At 38.3% G+C, this 13,543-nt stretch overlaps 2 protein-coding genes across 3 annotated transcripts in view; one reads left to right on the forward strand and one right to left on the reverse strand.

Annotated features, from left to right (window-relative positions):
* Nucleotides 1–13,543, forward strand: part of LOC149311450 (microcephalin-like) — a 110,792-nt gene that overhangs the window by 45,278 nt on the left and 51,971 nt on the right. The gene's annotated exons all lie outside the window — the stretch shown is intronic.
* ANGPT2 (angiopoietin 2) overlaps nt 1–13,543 on the reverse strand; it is a 49,433-nt gene that overhangs the window by 18,733 nt on the left and 17,157 nt on the right. Inside the window, exon 3 of the mRNA XM_089531090.1 lies at nt 1,010–1,165. Coding sequence (XP_089387216.1) covers nt 1,010–1,165 — 156 coding nt within the window. The remainder of the gene's footprint in view (nt 1–1,009; nt 1,166–13,543) is intronic.

Raw genomic sequence — 13,543 nt, forward strand, 5'->3', positions numbered from 1 at the left:
GATATATAACATTCGCTGTGATATCATAGTAGAAACAGTAGTTAACTGAGAGCCATTCTTTAGTGTAGATGTCTCCATCGTCTATCACTTTATTACAACAAAGAGTTTCTGTGTTGGGATTTGAAAAATACAACTTTGGTGTTGCATTCCACAGTTCTCTCACCTTACTTAGGGGTATATATAGAATGTTTTACGTTTTACGCACATCAAAAAGGTACAAAAACCCTCTAAAGCAACAATGCAAATGAACTATGTACTAGCAAATCCTTTGAAAGCTAATGTGACTATATAAAAGTTCATTGACAAAACAAAAATTACTGTAACCTATTTTGAATAATATAAGGAGTTTTAAAACAAATTTATTATTTCAGGGTATTATATTGTTTGTTCTGCAAATGTAACAGTTTGTGGTAGCTCTGTAAAAACCACTCTTTTTGGGTGAACTTAGGGCCATCCACCAGCCAGGCATGAGTATGGGAACCTCTCTGTTCCCCGTAAAGAACCACAATTGAATGGGGACTTGGACTTCAAGTTGAAAACATATCATAATTTATTTTTCTTTGTAGCTTCCTGTTCTTTCCAAAACTTTCGCCCACGCAATACATTGTTTTCATTTATCCTGCAGTTACATCAGAATTATTGAAATGCTAAGTTTTCCCTAGTTTCCTCACAGAATGTTGTCATATGTAAGGGTGCATAATGTTTGCCCCTAGGAACCTTCTAAGCAAGGAAGGACCACAGCAGTTGATCTAGATTCTCATCAGATTCTCTTCTCAGTTTGAGGTCCCCTCTGTGGTGGGGTACAGGAATGTGACTAATCATTGCCATCCTCATCGGTTTATTCCTTGTAGCTTTTCCATAGCAAAACAATGGTGTGTGTGTGTGTGTGTGTGACATGTAAACTTCATCTCAAAATTGTGTGTGTATGTGTGTGAAAGAGAGAGAGAATTCTTGAATTATTACAAACCACTGCAAGATAAATAGACCAGTCAAACAAATTACTACTTACATGTGCTTCAACATCTGTTAATTTCCGAGTCTGTTCAGCGGTTTGATTTAAAAGGTTTGTGCCAATTTCAATCATTACTGCCGTCTGGTTCTGCACTGCATTCTGCTGGATTTCTACCATTTCTTTTTTCATGTTATCCTGGATATAATTTTCAAGCTGCATGACAGAAGGAAGCATTTATGTTTACAGTATGTTCTTGTACTGTTCTGTTTGTTCATAAACCATTTTCATAAATCTGAACTAATTGCTAAGTTTTCTTCATAGTCAGATGATTCCTCTCCATGATTTTTAAAAAATGTTTGATAGGCAAGAGAAATCTGGTATAAGTCAGAGATCAGCAACTGGAGACCCCTGAGCTAAATCTGGCATCCTGACAAGACCAATCTGGTTTTCGTGTACCAATGGAAAGAGACAACAGGCTGGGAAAGAGAGCAGTTGCTGTGACTGCAGGACTTGCCAGCAGTTTACTAATGAGTTACAGTGCTTTTCTCCCTCTTCAGAGTAGCCTTTAAAAACAGTTGCAAAACAACAGCTATGCATTAATCACAGCTTTGACCAGCGAACAGGTACCTGGGGAGAAAAGGAGGCATATTCCATATATATGCTTATGTACTATAAACAGTTCATATTCTATTTCAAACTCTGAGTAGTATCCAGAAAATATAGAGAAAGTAGCTTTGTGTCACTAGCAGTAACCCAAGCATTAGTGAAATGGCTGAAAGAAATACCTATCACAATGGGATAATAATAAGTGTCCTTATGAAGCAGCCTGCAGAAGCACAAAATACACCTGGAATTTACACTTGCTCCAAGTTGAAAACAGTATTTTTGTAAGCACTAGAGTTTTGTGCTAGTGCTAGAAATAACATTAGATCTGTCATACTGTCCCTATTTTGTCCTGTTTCTGTTTTTGCAGAAAGAAAGGGGTGCTTTTAAAAAATGCTCCTGTGTACATACCAAGACTAGAGCTGCTCTGTTTTCTTTTGTCTCCAGATATAAATATCTAAGTGGAAAGGAAAGTTTCTTAACGCTAGGATGCACAGAGATAAACAAACATGTCCTGTACACTGCTTCCTTTCCATCTCTACCTTGCACCTATAATAATCTAGATAGGTAATATATGTTGCTGAAGGTAGAATCTGTTAAAAAAGTGGTCAGCTCTAACGTAAGATTAAATGTCCTATTGAACATTATCATCTTTTGTGTTCAGAGGATGGTTAAGTTACATTATTTTAAGGAAATTGTTATAATCAGTTCAATAACAGGCCAAACGTTTCAGCGAAACCTCATGTAGGTAGTCTATTCAAGTACATGCATTATGTAATATAAAATAAATATAGATTTCTGGTGGTGAGGAAGTGAGTTCAGATAGTGGCCATTGTGGAGTTAGATATACCCATCATTTTTATCTGTATAATGTTGAAGGAAGGCCTAAATACCTTAAAGGCACCAAATCCCATATGATCTTTGAAGTTAAGCAACCCTGGTTAGTACTAAGATGGGAGAATTTCAATAAATACCAAGTGCTGTAGGCTATATTTCAGAAGAAGGAACTGACAAAACCACCCCTGAGCCTAAGAAAACTATGAAATTCATGGTGTCACCATAAGTCAACAGGTCACTTGAAGGCACATACACACACAATGTTGAAGAGTATGCATTCTCTAGCATGTTCTGCGCATGCTATCAGGAGCCATGGGAAGTTGAGTGGCTATCTCAGAACTTGGCTTCATGGCTATTTCCCACCATTGTCACCTGCCGTGGCACTGCGCCGGTATTAGCAAACAGTGGAAATTTTATTTAGAGATGAGAGTAGCCTATACAAAGGCTCAAGAGTTAATCACCTTCCTGAACCAAGAGTTCAAATACGTAAGAGTATCTCATACCTACATTGTTAAGGATTAGACAAGAAGTCTGGTATGCCATAACAATGTTGTTTGTACATTGTTGCTCAACTTTCAAACAAAACATTAAAAAGTAAGGGGTGAGAAACAATGTCTTCCTCCGAAGAATGCCAAAATAACTATTTCAAAATTATCTCAAGGCACGTTCTCATAACCATTTCAGCGTGTGCAGCCAATAACATAATCTAAGGCTTTTCTGAATGGTTGCTTTGTTTTAATTTTAAACTGTGTTTAAATTAGTAATTGGCAAAAATGATACTTTGGGGAGGAGTTGAATTCTCTGAATACTGTTTCTCCCAACCCCCTGACCCCATTTCTATGATAGTTTTATGTTCTAAGGTCTCTACTGCCCACAAGAACCTTCTGTTCCACAGCTGGGTGCTCTTCCATCCCTCATCATTAAATTCCATAGACCAGTCTCCCCTTACATTTACATGTAGTCATTGGGCTGACTACTCCACACAGAATATGGATAAAAATATTTTGTTTAGTGTGTGTGTTTTAGTTTGCACATTTTTGTATACTCATATTTTAACATTTTATACAGAAATAATATTCAAATTACCGTATATACTCGACTATAAGTTGAGAAATTTATGCCCCAAAATTGCACCTAAAATCTTGGGTAGACTTATAGAAGGGCAAGTGCACCAGTAGTGCTTAGAAAGGTCCTATACAGTATTAAGCAAGCCTGATGCCCCAATCTCCATTAATTCTTTCCCCCACCAGTCCGTTTGCAAGCCTTTGCTTCCTATCCTATCAGAAAAACTCCCCTTTGAAAAGCACTTGTCTGGTCTGTTTGCAAGCCTTTGCTTCCTATGGGGAAAAGTCCCCATTGAAAAGCACTTGTCTGGTCCATTTGTAAGTCTTTGCTCCTTATGGGGAAAACTCCCCCCTGAAAAGCACTTGCCTGGTCCGTTTGCAAGCCTTTGCATCCTATGGGGAAAACTCTCCATTTAAAAACATCTTTCGGGTCCCTTTTGCAAAAGCTTGCTTCCTATGGAAACAACTCTCCATTTAAATCCACTTGCTTCCTAGAGGTCCAGAAAAGGAGATGGGGGGGCGGAAGTGGTATTTCCCCCTTTTCATCCTTCCTTATGGCCCCCTAAGTTTTACCTTCGACTTATCCATGGGTCATATCAAAATCTAGGATTTTGATTCTGAAACCTCCCCTCGACTTATACATGAAGTCGACTTATACACGAGTATATACGGTAGAACAATTTTAGTTAAATAATTTCAATACCTACCTCAATACATGTGTACATTTTACACATCTTGTCTCAAACACAGACACACTCACCAACGCTCACAGATACGAACAGTCTTACTCTCTCATTCGTTCTTTCACTCATAGACATACTCATTCTCATACACACAGACAGAAACATTCATTCTCTTGTGTGTTTGTGAGTATACACAAATGCATATGTGAGCATGTAAAAAACAGATGAAGAGTGTGGCTGAGTGTGTGTGTGAGAGAGAGAGAGGGTGGCGGGACAGAATTTATGTGACAGACTGTGTGTGAATGAAAGTATCTGAGGAAGAAACATCCTCACCTATGTCTTCTCCTCCTGGGCAGAAAAAGTTTGGGATACAGAGGAGGAGGGAGGGATCAGGACCTCCATGTCTCGCACTCCCTCTTAAGCAATTCTTGCTCCCCCCGGGGGGTTCTGCCCCACAGTTTGAGAACCACTGCCCTAGACCTAAAGTTAGTTATTCAGAAAAGTGTCAGTCATAATTCTTTCCTATTAAGAATATTTCTGTCTCCTGCATCGGCATTGATATTCCTGGGCAATGTCTCTTTCTTTCCTCTTCTTCTGACGTGGTCTTTATGTCTTAATACTTTAGATGTTAAGCTCTTTCAAATAGGAAAGTGTAAAACTGTATGTGACAAACTGATAAAATATCTATGGGCCCAAACGGACAGACCAAAATAAAGCTGCTTCGGGTCACTTTGGAGGTATGCTGTTTAAATGACACACATATTTTAAGAGGCCAGAAGCTGCGCCAAAGCTGCGCTCCAGTCTTGTGGAATGGCCTCCCGGAAGAGATCCACCTCACTACCTCCTTAGAGGCATTTAAGAAGGCACTTAAGACGGATCTCTTCTGGCGAGCCTACCCACCTGACCTCATGTAGGAGATATTGCTCCGTTTCTTGACCATAATATAATCTTACTGTTATTGCCTCAGATGACAAGTTAGTTTTAATGGAAAAAAGTATTGTTATTGCATTTTATTGATGTGTTTTGTATGTATTTTATTGGCTTGTAATCCCACCTCAATCCACCCTGGGAGAGGTAGGAAAATAGTATTTATTTATTTATTTATTTATTTATTTATTTATTTATTTCTATGTACCCATTTGCTCTTCTTTAAGAAGAAGAAAGTGGTATGCATGTTTTCTAAGAGTGTAATGATTATGCCACTGTCAAGCAGGAGGAGAGATAGATTGCCTGCAGTTTGTAAGGAAATAAAAAGAAACACAACTTTGTTGTAGCACATACCATTCCTTGAACACCAGTGGGAACTATATTATTAATCATTTAAAAAAAAAAGATTTGCTATTTCCTATTTGAAATGAAGACCTCAGTGATCTTTGTTTACGTCTGTTTCACAGAACAAGTCAGACACCAGACTGACAAATTAGTTGTGTTTTTCTGAAGATGTTTTAGTTACTCTTAATCTATGTGATTTATAATTCCACATTGATGAAGAAGAACTAAAATTTCTCATTTATGAGGTCATAGTTTTGTTTTGTTTTGTTTTTTAGTGCTTTTCAAACATAGTTACGCATTCGTGTTCTTGGCAATAACAGTTAAATGCAGAACTCCTTTTTTTTTGCCACCTAAGTGCCACCCAATATGAATGGCACAAATAAATTTTGGAAGACATGATGCAGATCACTGTGTGGGAAAAAAAGTCTGTCTCAAATGTTAATCAAATTCAATGTTGAAAACATTTGTTGGCTTAGACACACTAGGGCCAGAATCCAAAGAGCTTGGGCATACCCAATGGTGTTCTTTGTCATGTATTTAGTTAGAAACAATTCATGAAGTAAATGTAATTGGCTAAGTTTTTTTAAAAAAACTGGAATGGGATGGTGTGGAGGTATTGCCCTATGTTTACTGGCCTTAAATATTACCATAAGCACTTAGAAAATTCTGGTGCTGGTTATGTTCAGTTCAACCCTCACATATAACCATATGCCAGCCAACCTGTAACCATTTTGTCTTGTTCAATTTCATTATGCCTGCCTGAGAAATCACTTTGCGTAATGTGGAACAACCAATTCAAAATTCGGAAGACTGTTTCAGATAAGTTTGGGCTGTTATGGCAGACATTGCCATGACAGCAAACCATAGCTATATGGTTTTTTGTGCTTTTTTAAGGCTATGTAGCCATGTTCTAGAATGACAGCAAACCATAACTATATGGTTTATTCAGCAGCAGGTTTTATTTCCATATACAGCACATATAAACACAATGGCTGCCTTGTTAATCATATGAAACTTGGATAAAAGTAATAATGAAAACAGCATTTCATAGGTGCCTTAAGGTCACTTGAGATTCTGTTTTGTTTTTCCTTTTCTAAAGAAAAGTACATTTCCTGTTGCCTCCGTTTTTGTCATGTGATACAGACTATTAAGGGTACGCAGACAGTGTACTGAACCATAAAAAAAGATCTCAACACAACTAAGCTATGAAACTATCTTCAGTAAAGTATCTAAGGAAATAATAAAAATCTGATTAAGACTGGTCTGTGAGATTAGTATATGTCTGAAGAGACACAGCAACTGAACTTGACTGAAGGTGCTTACAGTTGCCTGTGTTGGATTCCCAGGTGCCCAAAATCCTTGTATCCACATTCATCCAAACACAGTCACAGTTTGTTTTCAGACATTCTCTCACAACCTGAAGAGGTTAGTGTTAGGGTTAGGCAATGGAGATGGTGCCTATATCTGCGTGTCTCCTCCATTCTCATAGTTTTTTAAATACAGAATAGAGCTTTGACTTACTCCCCCAAAAAACACAATAGCCTACTCTTCATAAATTACTTTGATAATAGAGTGGAAAAGTATCTCAAATGCCATCTAGTCTATTCCATTACCAGTGTAGGAATGCACTGCTAAAGGTGAGAGGTAGGCATCCAACCTCTGTTTAAAAATGAAGGAATTAGATAACATCCTGAAGTGCAAAGATACATCATTGAATACTAATGTGAAGTTGAAGGCTTTCATGGCCGGCATCCATAGTTTTTTGTGTGTTTTTCGGGCTGTGTGGCCATGTTCTAGAAGGGTTTATTCCTGACATTTCGCCAGCATTTGTGGCTGGCATCTTCAGGGACATAGCCCGAAAAAACCCCAAAAACTGTTGAATGCTAAATTCAGGATTGTACATGCCATCATATTTCTGTGTATGGAAGCTGAACAGTGAAGAAAGTGGATAGGAGGAGACTCATCCCATTCTAGATACTGTCTTGGAGAAGAGTTCTACAAATACCGTGGAGTGCTAAAAAGACAAATAAATAAGTCCTAGAGAAAATTTAGCCTAGAACCCATGATGACTAAACTGAAGCTGGTGTACTTTTGTCATATCATAAGAAGACATAACTAAGTAGAAAAGACAATAAAGATTAGGAAGCCAGAAGGCAGCAGGAGAAGAGGAAGGCCACATTCCCGATGGATAGACTCAATCAAAGAAGCCACAGCTATGAGTCTGCAAGACCTGAGCAGAGAGGTTGAAGACAGGAGGACTTGGAAGCCCCTCCCTCATTCATAGGGCCACCATGAATCAAAGTCAACTTGAGGGCAGTTAACAACAACAAATGTAAGAAGCTTCAGCTGCCATGTGTTATTTAAAATAAGGAGAGAAAAGATAACCCATAACATGTTTCTTAATATTGTTCTCAAATTAATCATTTAACATGGCTAACTATTAAGTCATCAATTATCAGTGCTTAAAGGGAGGCAGCTATCCCTATTACTTTTTTGTAGTAGCCTCCTTAACTATTATACTAAGAAAGCTCCTGAAGGGAATGGTTCAACTAAAATTGGTGCAACGCTCATTATTTTCTTAATAATTTGAGCACTGAGTGGTATATTTAACATTTTGTAATCACTCTAATTCTGTTCTGTGCAGTCTAAAATTGAGAGAACTGTCTATTTGAAATACATTTTTTTATCGCGAGACACCATTAGTATCTTTTAAAACGCCCTCTTAATCTTAGAAAAGATTAATACGCTCTTCTGTATAGTTAAAAAGTCTAGCCTGTAATGAGGATTTGTGTCCTGTGTATTCACAGGCAAATGAAAATGCAAGTACATAACTCCAGGCTGGAAAAGAGTCAATTTAAAACTGGTTTACTGCCCTTTATAGTTCGGGCAGGAAGTCCCTGTAGACTTCTGTTGTTTGTCAAGAAAAAACAATCCTCTTGAGAATGCAGATGGGAATGCTTGAGAAGCCTACAGTATTAGTTTTATACACAGCCTGCTGAGAGCAATTCTGTCAGTCCAGACCTCCAGCTATGCTTTCCTCTCTTATCTCCTTTTCCTGTCAACAAACAAAAAAGGTGAAAGTAACTAAGTGAAGACTAACTAGACTTTGAGAAAGGGGGAAATGCTTAGGGCAACACACACACATATATACACAAAGACCTATGAACACACACAAATGTGTACATGTGCACGCACACACCATTATGAAAGTTTAAGTGATAACTCTTGGAGTAGTAAACAAGGATGGGAACCAAAACTGCTGGGCAAGCAATCATCTTAATGAAAACCATTCACTTGTAAAATACAGAAAGAAAGCTACTGTTCTTAAAGTCAAACACATCAACTCTTTTTGATTGATCCCCCCAAAAAAATTACAGTGGCATTCTATGCTTCAAATGCCTGGAGAGCTAAAACTCAACATGGCACTTAATCAGCAGGGATACTCTTGAGAGAACTGCCATTGCATTTTGCTTTTACTTCTGAAGACTGTGGGGTTCAGAAGTAAAAGCAAAATGCAAAGGTGGGCAATGCCTTTGATTGGAAACACTAACATTTAAAGAAAGTACTTTTTAGTTCTCCAGAACTTGTTGTCATCAAGTATAGAATCAGAGAGTTGGAAGAGGCCACAAGGACCTTCCAGTCCCTTGCTTTTGTTTAAAGAACACAAGCTCTTGATTTTCCTGACAGCCCTGTAGATATTATTGTCTCTTTGGTAATAATTACATGCTTCATCAAACAATGGATCAACCCTATAAAGTGCATAATTGCTGAAGTTGCAGGACTTTGGCAGATGTTTGTTTAGCATTTTTTAAACATACTATTTATACCTGAATAATATTTATTAAAATACATATATTGAAAACAACATCTAAAAATCTGTTGCAGAGTGTGAAAGGCATGAGAGGGCATGACTAAAATGTGGCAAAGACAGTAATAAGTGAGCATGTCTAAGAAGAGAGTTCACAGTTTAGGTCTTCTCCTCTGCTTAATCTTTCGAGGTGAGGGTACAATAAAAGGCCCCAGTGATAATGTATGAAAAAACATACAACAACTTCTGTATGTTTATTTAGAAGTTGAACTCATTCTGTTCAGTGGGGCTTATTGCCTAGGATGTGTTTTTAGGATTTTCATCCCACATGACTTACGGTAATTCAATGATATTGTTATATGCCCTGAAGCTTACTCCAAGTAATGGCAACCCTGTCCTTGGGTTTTCTTGGCAAATTTTATTCAGCGGAGGTTTGCCATTGCCTTCCTCTGACACCGAGAGTGTGTGATTTGCCCAGTGAGTTTTCATGTCTGAGTGGGGATTCAAACCCTGCTTTCCCAAAGTCCTGGTTCAACATCCAAACCAAGACACCACACTGATTCTCTAATTCAAAGTTGTTGTTGTTGTTGTTGTTGTGTACCTTCAAGTCATTTCAAACTCATGGCTATCCTACAGCCAACCTATCCTGAAGTTTTCTTGGCATGTTTCTTCAGAAAGAGTTTGCCATTGCCATCTTCTGAGGCTGAGAAAGTGTATTTAATTATAAGTGGTGTAATCCAACAACATCTTTCATATTGTGTAATGATGTCCAAACAGAGTAACCACATAGCAACTTTTCAATCTGCCAGTTTCCTATATTGTGCTTTTTTTCTTCTGAAGAAATTTTGCAATCCTGTGCCTATCCATACGCTGAAATCAAAACACTGACATTTGAGCACTGAAATAAAAAGATACATAAACTATGCAGTATATCATTTACATAGCAATGGTGATCATGAGACCTGATCCCAAGTGAGTTTTAGTAATAATCATGAGAATTGTAAACCAAGCCCAGGTGTGAGTGGTCCCTACACATTTATTTAGCTGTTTGTGCTTACACTCTGCAGATTTAAAATGGAAATAATTTTATTCAGAATGCAAAATATTGTAAAGGATGAGATTGTGGGAACAGAGAAGGGAGTGCCTCCAATACAAGAGCATATTTCTAATGCACCCCTACAGTATCCATGTGAAAAATCATGACCCTCTTGTCGTTTCTCAGCATTCCAAATATTTGGAATATTCCTTCTTAAATTCTGTCTTCGGACAAAATATGTGTGAGAATCAGGCAGCTTTTTTAAAAAACTGGCATTATTCCAGCTTTGATGTATAACATTTTTCTGCATTCCATGTACTGAATGCTTGATGAACTTCCCTTAAAAGTAGATTGGTTTCCATTGTGAACACTGTTGTGCAGTTGAGTTCCCTATAGTATTAGAAGTTGCTCTATGCAGAGATTTCCCTTCATGGCATTAATGAGAAGGCTTTTCAAGGGTGCTGTATTCTGTTTTGTCTGCATGCACACAGAGCAAAACAAACTAGTCGACTGGAGTTTCTCACTTTAGATTGCCAGTGAGGAATAATATTTTGAAGACTTCCCTATGATACAAAACACACACACACATACACGGAGAGCACATGCTGGACTAGAATCTCCCTCACTTATTTTTTAGCTTTTTATGTTTTCTTTAATGTTATTTTTTATTTTTTGCATGAGAGACCATTCACAAATGTCATTTTCACCTGCAGTCAGAAGTACAGTCTAGTCTGTAATTCAGGATTTTATGTTTACGTTGTTATAGAAGGGAATGTTGAGTACTTTGTATTAGAAGGGAATGTTGAGTACTTTGTATTAAAAGTCCTCCTATAAAAAGGAGATTGATGTCATTTTCCTGCTTCTCAGAGTAGGCAAGGTATCAGACTGTAACTAGTATCAGAACTTCCTTTGTCAAGTACATAAAAGGGGGATTTGTTTACTTTTAAGCTCACCAAACTATTAATATTAGCAAATAATAATAACAATAATAGTCCTGGACTTTGCATTCCCATGCCCTGCTGGTTGAGCTTCATTTTAAGAGTTCTATGAAACATGTTAACTGTTACAACGTGAATAGTAAATCAATGAGAATTTACAAGTCATGATACAGACAAGATGACCTTTAAGGCCTATCAAATAAATGGCATTCAATCTTGATGTCAGTGACATGAAAACTCATTAGTCTGTCTGTGTGTGTATTTTTAAGCGAGCCAATATTGGGGGGGGGGGGGGGAGTGTCCAGAAGCATCTGTGGTTTTAGAAGTCTTAAGGGTGAATTCTGCCTCATCAGAATTTACTAGATGCCGGGGGGTTCCCTTATGTGTCAAATATAATAATAAATTCTGTTATTTTGGGTAATAAAAGATGCTATAATGCATTATAAAGCATCTCCCCACATGCCAATACTGTGGACCTGCCACACTGGTGGGGTGGCAAGCTGTGGATTTGACCGCCCATGAATTGCCACACCAATATTATTCAGTGGTGGTGCATGCACTCAGACATGGGGCATGACCATCCACTTTTTTTGCCATCGCAGGGACCCCAGAACTGAACTCCTGCAGATGGAAAACCTCCGCTGTGCAATTCGTTATGCTTCACTTTTGTCCACTTCTAATAGAATGAAAGCTGTAACTTCTATTTGCAAAAAAGAAATTACTAATATCTCAATATTTGAAGTATATGTGAAAAGACAGAAATGTAATGAATTGTTGAGTTCTTGGTTGGGCGTGTTTTTTCATGGGTAACTAATAGTATTTCACTGGTTTAGCTAGATGTTCTAGTTCACTAGGAAACAATTAACAATATGGCTTGAACAGGGACTGAAGAGCACTTCATCGAAGATCAAGAATATTTAATAGGAACCTTGTATGTCATTCATAAGAGTGATGCTGAGATGGTGCAATCTGCACTCAACATTTCCTGAATGGTGTGTGAAATGACTCTTTTGGTTTCCCCAGTTGACAATTCCTTGGTTGTTGTCAAGTAGAATCCACAAGAAGCCACCCACTGGATTAATTGAAAAATGTGTTGCAACACACACTCCCACACGCTACACCCCGCCCTTTATCACACACACTTCTGTTTCTTCTTACTCTCTATTATGCTGGTTGGTCATCCTGTATCTTTTTCTTGTTTATCCTTACACCACACCACCTGTCTCTCCTCCTCTATTCTGTTATCCCTTATGCTTCATCTCCCTCTGCTTCCACTGTTGCCCTGTCTCTCTCTTCTGCTCATCTCTGTCTTACTGCCACCTCTTCTCCTTCCAATGTCCTTTCCCCTCCATTCCCACACTCTCCCCCTTTCATTTCAGTATATGGTCTGCCTGTGCCATCCACGGGCTTGCCATCCACAGACTTGAGCTCATGCAGACAGCAAACCCAGGGGTACAAAATGGTGCCTGTGCCACATGCAGGAGTGCACTGCCATTCAAATCAATGGAACTTGAGGTCCCATGTTTTTTCGCATACGTGGGGGGGGGGGGAAACGAGTCCCCCACATATACAAAGGGACCACTGTAATGATATCAAAAGGCTTTGCTGGATGGCATGTGTGTTTATCTTTCTTTGTTGTTCACCTTCCTTCTGTGCAGTTGTATGGCTGTGTGCCGATGTCTTGTTTGAAGTCCATTGCCTTCAATTCCCCCCTTCCCGTAAAGTGCATTTCAATACTTCTGAAAACCTACGTATATAGCCATCAAAGCATGCAGATAGTGTCCTCTTGTTGCTCCATTCTGACCCATTTTGCTTGGAGTTAGATGGAGTAATATCCCCCCCTTCACCTAAATTACTGTCTGTTTGGTAAAACATTTCATTAGGAGTTGCTTGCTTCTTACATATTTTTTCTTTCATATATTGATCAAAGAAAGAAAAAAAAGATAATAAGCATCTACCCAAAGAGATGTTACATCTTCAGATACTAAAAATGATAATATCATTTTTAAAAACCATATGGGAACTTACTGATATTCTGTCAAAGATATTATAGCAATTCAACTTACTTTGTTGCGGGGGGGGGGGGGGGCATAATGTCCATGGTCACATGACATAGTAAGCCAGAGATCCACTGGAATCTTGATTTATCATGGGCAAATATCATGCTGGGGCACATTTCATGATCATTCCCACTTGATATAAGAGCTACTAGACAAGGAACAAAGCTTTGCACTATGCTTATAATGTCATATGAACCTAGGTGCAGCTGCCACTCTGTTTTTATTTGTTTGTTTTTCTCTCCCCCTCAAAAAACCTGAGATGGAATCCACAGTTAGTTTTAGTTTTGTGT

Source organism: Sceloporus occidentalis, unplaced genomic scaffold (genome assembly GCF_023333645.1).
Source record: "Sceloporus occidentalis isolate IW3139 unplaced genomic scaffold, rSceOcc1.0.p SCAF_6, whole genome shotgun sequence".
In the NCBI taxonomy this organism is placed as follows: Eukaryota; Metazoa; Chordata; class Lepidosauria; order Squamata; family Phrynosomatidae; genus Sceloporus; species Sceloporus occidentalis.